The sequence below is a fragment of the Dermacentor andersoni genome, chromosome 4, assembly GCF_023375885.2.
Source record: "Dermacentor andersoni chromosome 4, qqDerAnde1_hic_scaffold, whole genome shotgun sequence".
Taxonomy (NCBI): domain Eukaryota; kingdom Metazoa; phylum Arthropoda; class Arachnida; order Ixodida; family Ixodidae; genus Dermacentor; species Dermacentor andersoni.
This window is the reverse complement of record NC_092817.1, coordinates 82,197,121-82,214,681: the sequence shown is the minus strand read 5'-3', so window position 1 is coordinate 82,214,681 and position 17,561 is coordinate 82,197,121. Positions and strand designations below refer to the sequence as shown.

Below are 17,561 nucleotides of genomic sequence, written 5' to 3'. Positions count from 1 at the left end.
CATTGTCCACTCGGAGAAATTGCAGACTAGGCTCATTCCAACTTCTCGCCATGGTTGTACAGTTCTGATGAGTGTAATTTTGCTCTGTGTTCCTGTCTTTCAGGCTATCCAGGCCCTGAACATATGCCAGTGCCTGGGTGTAGCCCTAGGCCCCCACTGTGGACCCTATGTTCGTACTCTTGCACCTGGCATGTTTGTTGCACTGGGTGACAGCAAGGTGGGTCTCTGACAGCTTTCATTTTGAAGGGGGCCTTGCCATATGAAATCACTGACATCGGCATTTAATGCTCACTTTTCTTTTACTCGAGGTGTGCTTGTACTTATATGCATAAACAACACAAGCACTTAGAAACTGTGTTATCCTATGATTGTCAATCATGTAGCGCATCGGGCAGTGGGCATTATACCATGCCTTAACAAGTCACAGGGTGTTTACCAACCAGGAAAACTGGAAATTCTCAGGGAATTTCAATAATCTGGAAATACTCAGGGAAAACTCGGGGAATTTGTGCTTCTATCAGGGGAAAATTAGCTGTAATTTTATTGAAAGGAAACTAAAATCGCGTTAATTCTGGCTCTAGTCAGAGGAATCGCAATGAATCGTCATTGATGCCAAGTCGTCGAGCCGAGGGAGTTGCCAGAGTACAGTTAATGACGGATTTTCCAGACACACAATTTTTCGTACATGCCCGATAATTCACACGGCTTTGCTGCACCACCACCTACCCCATAGTCAATGTATAAGAAAGTCTGAAATTTAGGACACAAGAACACTTCACCGTCCGATATTTCGGACTTTTTGCCGTGACTACGGTTCCCAAACGGCATTAATCAAAGCTACCAATGCCACCATTTTGATTATCTCACTGCCTTGAACCGGCGCTCTCGTACGCAGATGCGCTGGCCGCCGTGGCCACCACCGTGGCAACGCCAGGCCTAGCTGCTTCTACGTTCGCTATTGAGCTTCTTGCCATGTGGTGCCATGTTTTTCATTGAAAGAATTCGCCACTGTCAGTAATGGCACTGACTCCACCTTTGTAATCCTCGCGATTGGCTTCGAAGCTCTGTAAGCAGAACGCGTTTTCGAAAGTCAGCTTTGCTTCAATACAAAAGTTCTATGCGCTGAAGCATATGCAAAGTAATGCAGTGAAGTTTCATAGGCCTGGGAAAGGGCAATTGTCAAGGGACACAGTATGTATTCCTTAATTATACATGCATCCACCCTCATCTCTTGTCACAGTACGAGTACCGATATGCCTAATAAGTGTACTGGCAGGCCTTCAGGGCTTTTTTGGTCATGCCTGTGTGGCAGTTTGAGCCCTTAAGGCAGTTAAAGTCATGCATTCATCTTTTTTTTTTTTTCTGGACTGCCCGATTTTTAGGATGTTTACGCGGCCCCTAGGGAGTCTGAAAAATTTGACGTTGTCTGTACAACTGACCAAAAGGATGCTTCAAATGGTCCGTGGGACGAACGCGCGGCGAAAGGAGGACAAGAACGGAAAGGACCTACACATTAAGGAATGAATGGGAAAGGAAGCATGCCACCACCTCTTTGAAGGAGCTTGAGCTCAAAAAAGAAAGTCTTGGCTGACGTCGAGATGCAGGTGTCCCTCATCCAAACCAAAATGAACTCTTTAAAGCAGTGACACCCATCACTGAGATGTTGTGTACGGGCTAAGAGTATGTCGGGACAGCTGAGGTTGACTGCTGCTGAGAGAGAATCTTAGTTCTGACAAAATTCAGGCTTCATACCGATGAGCTTGCTATCAGTTGATAGAAATAGCTCATATTCGAAAATATTTACTTTTGTATGCATCTCCATTTCTATTTAAAAATGTTCGACTCGATTTGGAATGGGTTTTGCAATTTTCTTTTAGAATATTTTATTCGCTGTTCCATTTACTAACACCTTCCTTCTGTTTTCTTTTTGAATAAAATAAACAATACTCCTTACTATTTAAACTGGAGTAAGATTCTTTTTGGTTCAACATGCTTACTAGAGAATTATAGCATCAGGCAACATGGTGTCAGCCCATCTTTACATAAAACAAAGTTCTGCTTCATTCAGGGAATCTTGTAAAGGCACACAGGGAAAACCTGGAAAACTCGGGGAATTTGGAAATGTCAACTTGGTAGACACCCTGAATGAGCAAGCTGCGCATGTGCAAGAGAGGGAACTACAGCGCACAGACTTCAGATTCTTTGACATTCGGCAATTAAATCGCACCGAACTTGACAATGGCACGATGCGGACGGCACTGGCTACAGGCAGAGTGGTGATCGAGTCACTCTGTGCACAGTCCCTTCGTCTGTCATGCAGACTGGCCTTATGATAACCCATCTACCATAAAGTTCAGATAACCCTTCTGTATTTTGGAGAAAAACAGAAAGGTAAAACTTCCTATGCAAAAATAAAACCGAGAACCTCATTGACATTCAGTACAGCAGAAAGTCACTAATTCGTTAGTTTGATAGCGGGGAAAAAAAACCCTTGATTCTATTCAACAGAAATTCTATTGATTAAAAATTTTTTTCTGAATTCTCGTATACTAGAACTGAGCTGTAATCAGTGCTGGCATACTAATTTGGTGTTCCCTTTAATAAGAGTAGACTGTCTTGTATATATTGATCTATATGTACCCAATTTACAATAGCTTGCTACATATTTGTTGCACAATGCTAGAAGACTTCCGAGCATGTGCCTGTACCGAAAGTTTGTGAGCATTAAATTTATGAGAACTTTTCTATATTTGATATGATATTTGGCTTTTCTTTCTTTGGTTTGGTTCTATATTTGATTCAAAATCTACTGTTTGGTATTCGCACACCCCTGCTAATTCAATTGGTCAGCTGCAGCTTAACTTGCCCATGTAGTCTCAGTTCAAGTAATGATCATAGCCAGCAAAGTTGGACATCCTATCTCGTTACTCTAAATTGTGTACATATTTTAGATTCGGTGATACTCAGCTGGGGTGTTCCAAATTCTGCCACACCATTTACTAGATACTGCAGTTCATAACCTTCTTTTTCGTGCCTAAAGGCTTGCTGGTGATAGGCTGCAATGTGTTTTTGCACCTCAGTCATTGTTTTAAGAGACAACAGAGATAGAATTACTGAAGTTGTTTGTGGATAAGGACATTTTCCTCTTTATGAACGGAAAACAAAATTGTGTGATTGTGCCAGCACACAAATTCTAAAAAAAAATTTTTTCCAGAAGCAGATAAATTTTGGGTTATATTGGCTTGGTTGTGCAAGTGCACAAGCGCACCCAAGTTGTTGGGTTTTTGAAAATATTTTGCAAGCAAGATAAATAATCCTAGCTCTGTGGTTATCTTCTGCAACGATGATTAACTGCAAATACAGTCCAAGTTCATATATTCTTAAAATGCTTGTAACTGTGGAAATAGCTGGTTTTCTTCTCCAAAGGAAAATAAACATGAAAAGTAATGTTTGTCATTGTTTCGTGTACTAAAAGCCTTCATTGTGCAGAATGGCGATTGCACATAATAAATGTCGTTGGGCAGGCGCCATTGTCCATGATACTTTGGTAACGGGCCACAATAGTAGGCAGTCTAATCACGTGCATTGTCATTTGAGTATAGATTGACTTGCCATCATCGGCACAACATACACTCTAGTACTGAAACTGTGCACTACAAGCCATTTGGTCAAACTGCAACGGACACATATCTGGTATATGTTGGTGCCATTCAGGATCACCTGGTACCAGAAACAATATGACAAGATAGGCCATATTGTTCCCAGTGCAAACATAAGCGACTCTAAATGTATGAGGAAAGCAAAATCGTAAATCAAGACTAACTTGCGTGCCTTCAGTTTTGTGACCAATCATGGCGAACAGTGGGTTGTACGCTAGTATAAGATTTATAAAGTAAAAAGTAGTTTTTTGATTTTGTTATTTTGCAGGATTTGCATAAGAGCCCCTCGATAGATTTAGAATGCTGAAGGTGGGAAGCTGTTACACACTTTATATATGCACACCTAAGCCACTAGTATCTTATTGTTGTGAGACTTCAATGCACATGCAGAAAATGCATAGGGAATTTGATCCTTGTTGTTCGGGCGCATTATAATGAGTTTATGCTTGTACTGAGCGTTATACCAGTGTTTGTGGTGTTAAGCAAAGCCACACACTATGGTGTTCTGGCTAAGTATGACATGCACAGAAAATGTGTTGACGGCTTGCCCTTCCACCAGAACATGGTTCGTGCGGCTGCACTTTCCTGCCTCAACGAGTGGTCTTCACATGCCAGCCTGGGGACCTTCTTTGAAAACGAGATGCTCAAGGACGCGCTTAAGGCAGAAAATCCCCTGCTTCGATCTGAGGTGAGCCCTTTGATTTTCTGTTGAGTGTCTTGCACTGTTGGACCGACATTTGTTTATGCAGATTCGTTTATTATTCCTTGGAATAATAAACTTTTGAAAAAGCCTTTAAATTTCTATAGGAGATACATTCTGGGCCCTAACATCCCAAAACTGCACAAAGGGTCATGAAGTATGTCATAGTGGAGGACTCCGAATTAATTTCTTTTTGACCACCTGGGGTCCAAAAAAATATATATATATGCACGGTACACAAGCACATTTGCATTCCACCCCTTTTCGTAATGTGGCTGTGGCGATGGGGAATCAAATCGACTACTGCTTGTGCTCATTAGTGCAATGCCACAACCACTGAGCCACCGCGGTGAATCTGAATTTCTCCATGACAGCCATCTCACCTCGCCAATACACTGGCCCCTGTTCAGAAGTTGCACTCAATAATAAAGCTACACCTTGCAACTGATCTAGCAACGGCAAGGTAACTTTTTGGTGGCTACACCTTAGTTCCTTGAATCAACGAATCAATCAAATCTTTAATAATTACAATTAAGTGCAAGCAAAATGATATACAGACAGGACCCCGCACTTGGGAGTTTTGACGGGCCCACAGATAAGAAAAAAAAAATTTTTTCATAGCAACAATCTCGGAAAGCAGGTGCATAAATAAAGTGGCAATTGTAAGCAAAACATGCTTTTTTTTTTTAAATACTTCCCTATCTAGTGCCTGGAGGGTAGGTTCAGAAATATGTGTCATAAAGAATACCTAAAAACTAAACCTTTAAACCAGTAGCAAATGGCAAACAAAGCACACTGAGCAAATCAGAAGACCAAAATTAGTACTAGTATGTTGCAAAAGAACATACAGATGGTCACTAATATCCTAAACATTATAGTAATTAAACTTCAAGTGTACGCAGTGTTTGTTTGACTGCATGAAATTATGTTATTGAGCTTCAGCTGTTTGATAGTTCGAAGAAATTAGACATGCCGAATAGGGAACAACAACCATTCACTTCACTAGCTAATCCGACGTGTTGGCTTAGTGGCTATGGCATTCTGCTGCTGAGCACAAGGGTTTGATTCCCAGTCTCAGCAGCCGCATTTAGATGGAAGTCAAAACGCAAAAACGCTCTGGCAATTGAATTTGGGTGCACACTGAAGTGCACACAGTGAAGAACACGAAGTGGTCAAAAGTAATCTGTAGCCCTCCATTATGGCGTCCGCTGTGGCCCTGTAGTCGGGGGCATCAGTCCCCACAATTCAACTACACTAACATAGGCAACCGCGTGACTCTCTCCTGTTAAATCTCCTCAGTCTTGATGGGGGGGTGTGTTGTTGTGTGTTATGTGTTATGTTGGGTTGTGGTGCGTGCACAATGTATTAGTTGGCAGGGCGCTTGTAGTCAAGGGCGCAGCAAAAATTCTATGTCCTGTCTTGACATAAAAAGTGACAAGTGACTCTTGTCTGCATTAGTCTGACCAAGAAATCCGTACAGGCTTTGAAATGACAGGTTCTCCCACCTTGACTTCGTCACTGGTGTCGCCTTTTTATCCGTGACATACCGTGTTTATTCGAATCTAGGCCGATAGTTGTTTCTTTTTTTTTTTTCAAATAATCATATTCCAAACTCTAGGGTTGGCTTAGATTTGAAGATTTTAAAAAACGCGCCAGTTTTTCATTGAAACTGCTAAATATGGTGCATATCTAGCGCTATCTAGAAAAGTCAGTATCACAGCCGCTACTAGCCGTGCCATTAGCCAACCGTACACAAGAGAGGTCGCCATTCTGACCTGTGTTGTGTCGGCCGTATCGGTGTGCGGCGTGGTGTTATCGCGATGGCACCGAGCAGGAGATGCCACTACAGTGCTGGTTTCAAGCGAAAAGTTGTGATAGCCACAGAGGCATCGTCGAACCTTCAAGCCGGGCGGGAGTTCGGCATCGACGAGAAAAACGTCCCCTCCAATGACGGACAACGACAGCAGCTTTTTGCATGCACCGCAACGAGGATGGCATTTAGCGGACCAAAGAAAGGCCGTCACCACAAGTGGAGACAGTTTTGGCCGACTTTGTTCTGACGCAGAGAGCAGCTGCCCTTCCAGTGACAGAAGTGCTCCAAGCGAAAGCTAGTGCAACGAGCCGCATCAAACGTGCATCGCTATCGCATCTGGTGGGCTGGGTAGCTGCAGCGTGGGACGACATCCCAGGTACTTTGATCGTGCGCATCTTTAAAAAGTGCGGCATATCTAATGCGCTTGACGGTACTGAAGATAGTGCACTGTTTGAAAGTGACAGTGACAAGGAACACCATGCCGAGTCTAGCAGCGACGACGACGTTGAATGAACTCTGCACGTTCAGATTCAATAAATGCTGTTTGCATTTTGTGAACGCTGTCCTCGCTTTTTTTTTTTTTTTTTTTGTTCGGCCTACATTCAAGGTAATATGTATATATACTTTTTTTGGCTTCGGACTTTAGGGGGTCAGCTTAAACTCTGGGTCGGCCTAGATTCGAGTAAATACGGTAACAATGTTCTCTGGTTTCAGGTGTGTAGATATTGCGCATACAGTAACGCAAACTTTCCTCCTCGCTGCCTATTGTGGCAGCTTACAGGCTCTGCATTTTCATAACTGCCAACTCTTCCAAATTTTTCATAATGTTTAGGAATTCGAGCTCATTTTATGAATGTTACATCAGTATCTCCAAAAAATAAACTCTGCTCATGTTCAAGGTTAACTCGTCTTCTACGAACCTTCCATTGGGAATCTTCTAATGGTGAAAGGACACAAGAGGGGTACTTGCTTCGAGCAAGTTTATACAGACTAGCTATGGAAGCTGTGACGTCGGCAACAGAAAAGTCATTGTGGTAAAAAAAAAAGCAATGTGTTCCTTATCAGTGCCTTTGGTTCCAAGTTTGTTTTGTGCTGTATCTAAAGGTTATTAGCGTGTGTAATCCTTAAAAGGCACATGCTCACGGCAGACTTATTAAAAATTCGCTTTTTCCCTCCACACTCGGTATCGTATTCGTGGGACCTTACGAATTTTAATGGTGGCAGGTATGCATTTCGTTGCCAAGCACAAGGCTGTGGGTTTGATTCTTGGCCACTGCAGTCTCATTCTAACGGGGTTGGTATGCAGTTCTTTAGGCACCTTTTAAAGGGACATTGAACTCAAAAATAATTTGAGCTGTAAGCATAAAATTATCCTTCTGCAATACCATGAGATCCACTATTACCATGATAGAAGCGTTCATAAGCCAAGCTAGAAAAGATGCAAACAAAATTAAGATTGTTGGCAAACACTGTCTTAGAAGATCCTGCTCTATCTTGCCACAATGTTGTAGGTTTTGGCACTGTCCGTTCAGGTGCAGATAATTTCTTTAAGTAACTGTCGAACCTAGTTGTTCATAACAAGCTGATATTGGTGAGGAACATCTTCGATTTATTTCCTTGTGTTTATCTTCGTTTTATCAGTGTTCGTGTGTACAGACAAGTTGTGGAGCAGCAGTGTAACCTTCAATTAAAAAAAAAAAAAAAAGAGCTGTGCATAACTTTTTTTCTTAATTTTAACCAATTCTATCATATTATGTATGTGTGTACACGCGGGTGTATGTTCTTCCCGCTCCTCTCCGTAACGCTTTATGCCGTTAGAGTAAATAAATAAAATCAACTCTGAACTATTGTAACTAGGGTTGCAAAGCAGGTGGAACCTGTTTAACCTTCCTGCCTTTTATTTTATTTCTCTTTTTTTGTAGCTTGGATAGTTCATCTTAGTAGCTGATTTATCCTGGGATTGCCTTTCTTTCCATTTATGGTTTTCTACAGATTTTTTCCTCTGCCAGACACTGCCATCCTCATATCCTGTGACCGCATAACACATGCCCATTCATGCGTGAACCTTGCTCAGGAGGCTTTGTTTAGACGCCAAAACAAAAATGATGCCCGTAATGGCGGTGTGCAAGGGCACGTCAAAAAGCACTGGTTGCAGCCGTTGAATCTCGGGAGTAGCCATTTGTTTTACTGCTTACATTATATTTTGTGCTCCAGCAAAGGTTTGTTATGTGAATGACAGCATGTTGCTCTTCTAGAGCCACATGAAGCCAACAGACAATGAAGCCAGGAAAAAGATAGACGAAATTAACTGTTATAAAGGGCACTGTCACTAGGGCACTTTGTTTGGGTAGTAGACGAGCACTGGGGAGGACTGCGTGAACCACACCTAGAGCTAAAGCCATTGCTATTTGGATTACTGCAATAGCTGTGTGGTTTTTCAGTTAGAACAACGGACGCAAAGTTAACACTAGCAATTTCTTGACTAAAGGTTGCTTTGAACCACAGAGCAACCTAGTGGGCCTTGTATATCCACTGCAGTGAGGGCTATGGTGTTGTGCTGGTAATACAATGTCACTGTTTTGTTTTTTGGCTATTTTGTGGCTGCATCCCAATGAGCCATGTCTGAAACGTGACAACTATGACGAGTTTCCAGCTCCTGCAATTCTTTCTGGCACTTGCAGTACACAAATGCATGACGGGGTGTATGATTTGGAAATGCTCTTGTGCTGAGATTTCGGTGCATGCTAAAGAACTGCACATGATAGAAATTCCTATGAAGCCCCCTCTCTCCTGAAGCACACACACATGCACACACACCATGACTTAAGGATGTGAAAGCCCTTGCATTATTTTTTGGGTTGTATGTAACTTCGCTGACTCTTGTTTTGTACAGGCGGCACATTCTAAAAAAGAAGGAAGCTTAAAGGATACTTTAAGTATCCTTTAAAGTATCCTTTAAGAAGGATACCTTAAAAAAAAAAAATGTATGCTAAATAATATTTCTCTTTTACTTTTTTTTCTATGTTTGCACTATTCTCTTTCCTACATATGAACCAAGTACCCCAGCAAAGACTGTTTTGAAGGAGGATGCATGGCTTGTTGTGTACTGTGTTTAGACTGTGGCAGAGAGCCTATTCTTTTTTTGCTTTTCGCATACTCGAAACAAGCTTCACTCTTCAATGCAAACAAAAGAGGGAAGTAGGCTGTCGGAAAGTACAACGCAGGCCCTCCCTTTTCCGGTCACCTTGACTGTTGTTTCTTGCAGTTGTTTGGCTGGCTAGCAGAGCGGCTGGGTGCGTGCGACGCCAAGGGAGTGCCCGGTGCAGAGCTTGCATCGTGCCTGCCGCAGCTCTACCAGTGCCTGGAAGACCGTAGTGGGGAGGTCCGTAAGAAGGCTCAGGACCTGCTCCTTCCGTGCATGCTTCACCTTGGCTACGAGTCCATGGCACGGGCCACTTCCAAGCTCAAGGCTTCCTCCAAAACGCTAGTCATGGCTCAGCTGGACAAGGTGGGTGGCATCATGCCTCCTCCTTTTTCATCCTTTCTAATGCGCTATCTGGGTTGAAATTGTTTGTCTGTGTACATTTTTGCAGTGAAGTTTTACCCAGCATTAGAGCGGTAGGCGAGTATGAGCTTCAGCTGAGCATTGCTTACGGTCTGCTCGACTCTCATTTCCACACTCGAGCTCTGCAGAGAACAGTGATTTTGCACTTGTGATAAATGTCTCCCAGAGATGCAAGTAACACAAACTCAGCTTGACTGTAAAACTGCAACGAAGCCAAGTGGACGCACTTCCCCTCGGCAGTGGAGTGAAGTCGGAGCAGTCTGCCTTGTGCTGCTGGCATGAGCGTTTGCGCACGTGCACTAGCGTTTCTGTTGAACAGCTGCGTGCAAATTGTAAAGATGCACCCATTTCAGCACAGCAAACTACAAATGTTAAGTTGACTCTTGATTGGCTTGATTCTGCCGATTTGTTTGAGCATGGCGTCTTTCTGATGTGAAAATGGGATCACGTTACTGTAGTGCTGCCAGTTTTTAGAAAATGGGCATGTATGCAAATTGCAAAACAAAAATATTACTAAATACATTGGGCGCTGCACAAAATATTTCATTGAAAAAGTTGCGGTCACTGACCAAGCGTAAGTGAAAACGGATGTTACGGAACACAAGTGGGGGTTCTGTGTTCACATGCGCAAAAGTGTGAACAAAGATGGGTTTCGAAACGTTTTTAACCTTTGCTTGGTCAGTGACTGCAACATCTTTATCATGTGACCTGACCAGATGACCTTTCATTGAACCGTTGGTTAAAATAGTTCAAAATGTTGAGTTTCTTTTCACTGAGTTTTTCATTGTGGTCACATCTGCATAAGCACTCAATCATGAAATTCATGCATGAAGCAGTCAATGTTGCAATTCTTGCAGTATTCCGCACAATGGAATTGTATGATCACAGAATTTATGTCTGCATTATTTGTGTGGTCTAGATTCTACTGTAACAATGCATGCATTTGAAGCAAGAAGCTGTGTGCAGGTGTATGTCAGTTCTCGTCAGCCCACTGAAGCAGCATTGGACTTGTTTTGCATTAACAAGTAGGCCGCCTGGGAAACCATGACTGTTGATGGCTGCCCACCATCACCTTGATCGAGGCGTTTACAATGCTTGCAGCATTAAATGCCTCTGACCGTTAACCAATTAATTGCCACAACCAAATTCTAAAAAAAAAATTAGGAAGTGCAAAAAAATGTTTTGAAAGCTATTGTGTATTATTTTCTTGTCAAAATTACAAGGAAGTGAACACATACCCATGTGAAAAAATTGCCAAATATTCACAACAAATTGAACTCGTCAACGGCACCAGAGGATGCTCATTGTGATGGCGAGTTATCTTTTCATCGGCAGTGAAGGGGCTAAAGGAGTACTGACACGACATTTAATTGTTACTTTTTTCATTAAGTGAAGGTCAAGACCCTCGAAAAAATGCTGGAAAGCATCGGAACGTCCAAAATAACTATATTGCTGGTTTCTATGAACTAGCTTTGGTTCCAGTACCCAAGCGGTAGACAAGTTGTGATACGCTGGCTCATGTCGTTTCTGTGGTTGCTAGGGCTGCCACACATGAGCGTAGCCAGAAGAAACACTCGCCATGCTCTTGTTTATTTATGAGCAACGTCATCATACTGGGAAGAATTTGCTGACATTGGGTAGTGATATGGCTTTAGCGTGACATTTCAAAGTTCTGAAATGCCAGACCTGGTGTTACCAACAGTTATTGAGGTCAAGTTATATCTTATTTCCCAACTTTCGTATTGGATAAGTATGTTCCCTCTAAGTGTGAAAAGCTTGTGGTAAAAATTCGGTTTCACCATTGCTCACTGGCAGTGCCGTGTGAAAAAATATTGCGCAGGTCCGGCCGCAGCTTCCGGCAAAGGTTCCGCCCCAGGGCAAGGCCACCATTCTGAGGGGTGGGAGCTCCCATGCGGCGGCTGCACCGCCACCGATGGCTGCCCACGCACAGCCGACCAATCATCCTGAGGCGGTTACACCTGAAGAGGAACAGGGTGCCGTTGGGGGAAGTGCCGGCGGCCGCCTGCACAAGAGCAGCTCGAGGAGCAAGGTATGTGGCACACAAAAAAAGTATTATCTTGGTTTGGCAATGTGACTACACTAAGTAAGCAAGCAGAAGCACAGGTGGCAATCTGCAAGAAGCAGTACATCTGCACAGTGAGAACAGGGTTTTTGGCAGTGATGCATGTTTATAGGCCCTTTCCCCCACCCAAAACAGCGTTTAGCTGTCGGCATCCATCGCCGCTATTGTGCAGGCCTCGTAGGGCACCGTATGCATGTAATCTAAACATTGATAACGACAATATCAAGGGACTTCCCTTTGTGTAAAAGGCAAGTTAATGTGGTTAAGCTTTAAAAAAAAACTTTGTTTGAATGTAATGGGTCATAAGGCTGCAGTTACTGCTGTTACATTTACAGATTGCACAGTGCTTGTGTTCTTTTTTCTTTTTAGCTAATAAATTATGCATCTTCCTGTATATTTACCATATTTACTCGCATAATGATCGCACTCGCGTAATAATCGCACCGCTGAATTTTGTCGTCGAAATTCGATCTTTTTTCTTTCCCGTGTAATGATCGCACTCTGAACTTGTCGCAGCGATATGTCGTGTGCCGAGTCTAGCTAATGGTGATCGTGCTTACCATCTGTCAAATGCTACGCGAACGACTCTTCAAGACATACCAAGCGGTCTGCATGCACCCAACATTCTTAAGCAGACGCCCCATTTCATTCCTTTCATAACTTTCCGCACTTCCATGAAAAAGAAAGCTACAACCAAACTTGCCTCGGCTTTATTATTTGTAGGCTTCATAATGGTTTTGGTCAGCAACAACAACATAAAAGGTGCCTTTCGATTTTTCTCGTCTGCACTCGTGGGCACACAACAAATCTCAAGTGGCAACGATAGTGGCCACGTTTACACAGATACGTTAGAAGTATACCCTATTCGTACGCCGATGCTTGTTACACAGCTAAGATATCCGCCCACCCTTAGCGGAAACATGCTGTATTAGTATCGCAGTGAAGACAAATGCCGCAGTTTCCACAGCTACGCAAGTCCATCTCTGTTTCTGTCCCCTCAAAGTAGACATGGCTAGGTTATTGTCGCAAGCTTGCCGATATTAACGATATTATTCATTACTGATACGGAAGAAACTGTTTCAGTGCGTGCAATGTATTCATGAGAAGAAAAAGAATCGCGTTCGGTGTGTTCGGCTTGCTCCGGCCGCCATTCTTGTTTTGGTGTCCCGTACTGACAGCGGCAGCTGCCTGCTTGTCAACCCGCAGCTAATGGATGATGAAAAAAAGAAAATGTTTCTTTTCGTGGGAAATTTAACCCGCGTAATGATCGCAACCCTGAATTTGTGTCAATTTCTTTTACCAAAAAGTGCGATCAATATGCAAGTAAATACGGTATGTAGTTTTCCGTTAATGAGGAAAAGGAATTGTTTTGAAGGACTGTCTTGCTCTTTAAACTGTGCATTAGCTGATTCTGCACTTGTAATGCAAGCTATGTTTTGTCGTCTCCGCTAATTAAAAGCCCATCGTGTGCTGTTTTAGAGATGTGGAAAATTTATCATGATTTTTGTTTGCCATGTTGAAATTGTATTCACTAATGTGACATGGTTGCACAGAATTTTTTCTGGTGTAGCTCAATACAATGCCACTTAAAGGGACACTAAAGGCAAATACTAAGTCTGCATGGCCTGTTTAAATACCATTCCAAAAACCTCGCAACACTTGTTTTGGGCCAAGAAAAGACTAAGCTTACGAAAAAATTGTATCTGAAGATTCCGAATACCTTTTTCGAAATTCAAATCTCCCTCCACCCAACCGAGGGAGTGGTGATGTTGTATACGCCATCACCGCCCTTTGCTGCTGTCGGTGAGTAAAACGACGCCTGACAGACAGTGGCACCGAGCCAAGACAGAGCGGCGGATTTGCCGCTACAGCTTTTTTTTTGGTCAAGTGCCGTAGACCGTTCGGGTACCCCACGACATCACATGGAAGTTGAATTCTCTGCTACTTGCAGTTTGTGCGAGTTTCGCGAGCCAGCAAAATCGGCGCAGCACTGCGCGATCAGGAAGGTACTCAAACGCGAAAGTGTGGGTGGCGCAGAGTCGAGCAAAAATGAAACCTTTCGACCGCCCGCGTCATTGTCAATGGTAATTTCAGTAAGTTCTTTCTTCTAAACATGAAATAGAACTGGACAAGTAGCATTTTACTTCTTATAATACACTACAAGGATGTCTTTTGCAACGAGTAGTTGAGTACTAGTGACAGAGTTTAACTGTGGAGTGCTTTCGTCATTGGGCATGTGCTTGAATGTCCCAGGGGGATCTCTAATCATGTCCTGCTTTTACCTCGATTTCTCAATTATTAAGGCCCTGTTCGCAATAATATTGACGCCTTAGAGATTATCGAGCACTAATCTATCACTTTAGTTTGACTTATTATTTACCTTTAGTGTCTCTTTAAAGGCAGTAGTTGCTGGCATAAAACATGCTCAGCAAAAATCTATTAGTAAGAAATGCATGAGGACTTCCTTTTCAGAGTCACTGGGAAGTGGGCTACAAGCTTGTAAGTTGCATTGCCTCCCAGACTTTTAAGAAAAGCAAGTCTGCACATGTCTTAAATACTTATGACAGCATGTGTCTTAGTGCCATCACTTCTTCATATTGTCAATAAACGAAAGAATTCTTCAACAAAAATACCATATATACCTACGTAATGAACGCACTTTTCCCAATAGCGAAGCAAAGTTGGGGCGTGCATTCATTATGCCGGGTAATTTTCCTATCGACATTTTCGAAACTGCAAAAATTTTAAAGTAAGATTGTAGTGATTTGCAACATGCATAAGATAACTTATCTTTCCAGTAAAAATACATGTATACTATTTGCAAACCGTAACTTTACTCTGCATCAGGACCACCAGACCTGCCGTTCAGGTCGCTGGCCGCTTCGTGTACATTGTAGTTCTACCATAGAATAAAGAACCAACGCGTCAGCCGTGCAAAGTCGGCGTGACCTAGGCCAACCGCGCATGGCGAAACTCAATGTGCGCTCCCAACAGCGATCTCTAATCGCGCCCCATCTCGTCCTTGCCGCCACTTCTGGTCATCTGCCATTATTGCAAGCATCACGTTAAAGCCCACACCTGTTTTGACAAGCACGCTGTGTGCGTCTTTCCTCAGCCGTCCTGCTCATTGGCATATCAAAATGTATCGGTGTCTGAGCAGCGTTTCCGTTTTGTGAGCAGATGAACTCTATGTGCCGAAGCAGGTGTATAACTCTACTTAAGGCCCTTCACACACATCGAAATCCAAGGCAGGCATAAAAGCGAGTCAGACACGTGAATTCGACACTATGCCCAACTAAGACCACTATGCCGATCAAGTGCTGACAGCCCCTTCTTTACTTCATGTATTCCGTGCACCGCGCCCTACTGCGCATCCCGCACGCGTGCACTCTCCTGTTAAGTCAGTGTAAAGTACGTAAACTGCATATGTTGCAGAGAGCCAGTTGCGTTTCTTTCTCTCTCGAATCTACGAGGTACCTTTGCACTGGCACTGGTGAAAAGGGTGCGTTAAGCATTAAGTCCACTTGCTTTAATCGCATGTGTGAGAGTCAGATTGTAGTCTCTCCAAAAATCTGCAGCACGGCCGTTTGATTGTGGGACTGCACAGTATCAAAGTTGGGGGTGCGTTCATTATGCGAGCAAATACGGTATATAAAAGAAGCTAATTTGTTAACTCCATATTATTTTTTGAGTACATGCCATTTGGTGTGGCTAGTAAGGTGTCCATTTTGTTGCAGGGATAACGCAAGGAGTTTCTTGTGGGCAATCCTGGGTCAGGATAATGTAGTGATTCTATTCCACTCCTTTTCACACTTTGTCAGTAGTTTGAGCAGTACCCTGTAGCTAGGGCAGGCCAGTCATGTTAGGTGGATAAGAGAATGCTTGAATTATTACCTTCCCTGGTTCTGGTTTGCTCTTCAGAGGTAAGTAAAGGCATCTAGCCATTTGATTACGGGCGTGATGGCATCTGAGACTTCTAGCTTAATTTATCTGTAGTTTTCAGGGGAATAATTTGGCCACATACTAGGATTTCAATGTATGCTTACATATTCTCATTGCACATAACAGAGGTACTCATATCCTGCATCAACCGTAAGCACATCAACAGAGGTTGGGATGGTCTTTGTTTTCTTGTGTGTATATGTGGACAAGTACAGTGAAAAACAAGGCAACTGCTTGACATACTGTGCAATTCATGTTTTCTTCCAATGCGCATAGCAGCACTCGTGCCTTGGATCCGCGGTAAGCAAACGAGAGGAGCTTGAGAAATCTTTTTTTTTTCTTTGCATGAACAAATTGAGATGCTAGCCGTGCTAGCATTTACATGTGTCCTTGTTTTTTGCCTTTTTGATTGGAATATAGATGCCTGTGAAGCCCGGGAGCTCTGGCAAGTCATCTCGGAAGGAGGAGGAGGTGGACATGAGTCCCCTGCTGTCTGTGAACAATTTGAAAGAACAGCGAATCGCTTTCGAAAGGGCCCTCAAGGTTAGTTTTATAGCCACGCCGTGTGGGCATACAGTTGAACCCACTTGTAACGATATCGGTTATAACGATCAGACGCTGCTGCGCCGTCAACTTTTGTGTGTTTTCCATGGTGAAATAACCCGCTTACTACAATGCCTCAAAGCCGCATTATCAGTTATAACGACGAAGTCTGACTGCTGGGTGTCCATGCCGAAAAGTAGTGACGTACAAAATCGGTTAATCCTTGAAAAGAAAAAAACTGCACTGCTCCCAGATTGCTCGCTGGATCCTCGTTCAGCACAGTTTTGCAAACACCTTTAATCGTTTGCGTTCATCTTTGTAAGTTGCACAGAAATCGTTCCTGGCCATGTGGTTTCTCAGCCTCATTTGACTCTCCACCGAAATGGAAGATGGCTGATCCGCCCGCTGATCGTTGGCAATGCATGATGTTGCCGGTGTAAAGAAAGCGCGCGGCTATAGATTTGGAAAGCAAGTGCTTCTAACTGATGAAGCGATCGTCACAAGCGTGCTTGCATCGGATGGCGACAACAGCAGGTATGACGCAGTAGGGCAGGCTGCCTTAACGTTGTCCTCACAGGAGGCATAGCAGATGATTCAATCCCTCCCTCTGGGTCTTCGTTCTCGTGAGAAACCTTCCGTAGAGCTACTGGAAGCCTTGGAGAGGGATGTCGGCAAACTTCACGTAAAGCATGCAAGGCTGACGGACATGGGGTTTTCTCATTCAAGCCAGTGTGAAGTACATGGCGAGATGCTTGTGGCAATCTTGCTTCAGCGTTTCTTCTGGATTTCTCAAGCTGACAGGCTGCCGCAGCAACCTTCCCACATCTTTAAAAGGCCCCTTTTGGAGACACTAAGGCAATGTCTCGACAGAGCTCCCATATTGCTTGCCGCCCATGACCCCTCTTTGCAGTTGCCATAACGCCAACAGCCGCAGCTTGTTGCACGTGATCGGAGCGCCCAGGAAGCAGGTAAACAAGTGAACATAATCAGTAGCTGGATGGACGAAGGTGGTAGGGAGGGGTCCTGGCCTCCCCACCATTAGTTTTCTCACTTCAGCTCTGCCATCGCCCTATTTTGATTTTTTTTTTCATGCAACCCGGTAATAATTATCGGTTATAAAAATGGAATTTTCGTGGCACTTGAATATTGTTATAAGTGGATTCGACTGTACTGTATTTTCCAGATTTATAAGTCTCACCTTTGTACAAATCGCACTCCTGCATTTTGCAAATTCCAAAGAAAAAAGTTTGTATGTA

The 17,561-nt window shown here is 43.4% G+C and overlaps 1 protein-coding gene across 3 annotated transcripts in view; it reads left to right on the top strand.

Moving 5' to 3' along the window:
- Positions 1-17,561, top strand: part of msps (msps cytoskeleton-associated protein 5) — a 107,987-nt gene that overhangs the window by 27,788 nt on the left and 62,638 nt on the right. The window contains exons 12-17 of one of the 3 annotated variants that reach the window (XM_055073963.2): positions 104-217; positions 4,219-4,347; positions 9,438-9,680; positions 11,578-11,787; positions 16,042-16,062; positions 16,183-16,305. In XM_055073963.2, coding sequence (XP_054929938.1) covers positions 104-217; positions 4,219-4,347; positions 9,438-9,680; positions 11,578-11,787; positions 16,042-16,062; positions 16,183-16,305 — 840 coding nt within the window. Of the gene's footprint in view, positions 1-103; positions 218-4,218; positions 4,348-9,437; positions 9,681-11,577; positions 11,788-16,038; positions 16,063-16,182; positions 16,306-17,561 lie in introns of all 3 variants that reach the window. The other 2 variants (XM_055073962.2, XM_050183308.3) reach the window with 2 other exon arrangements.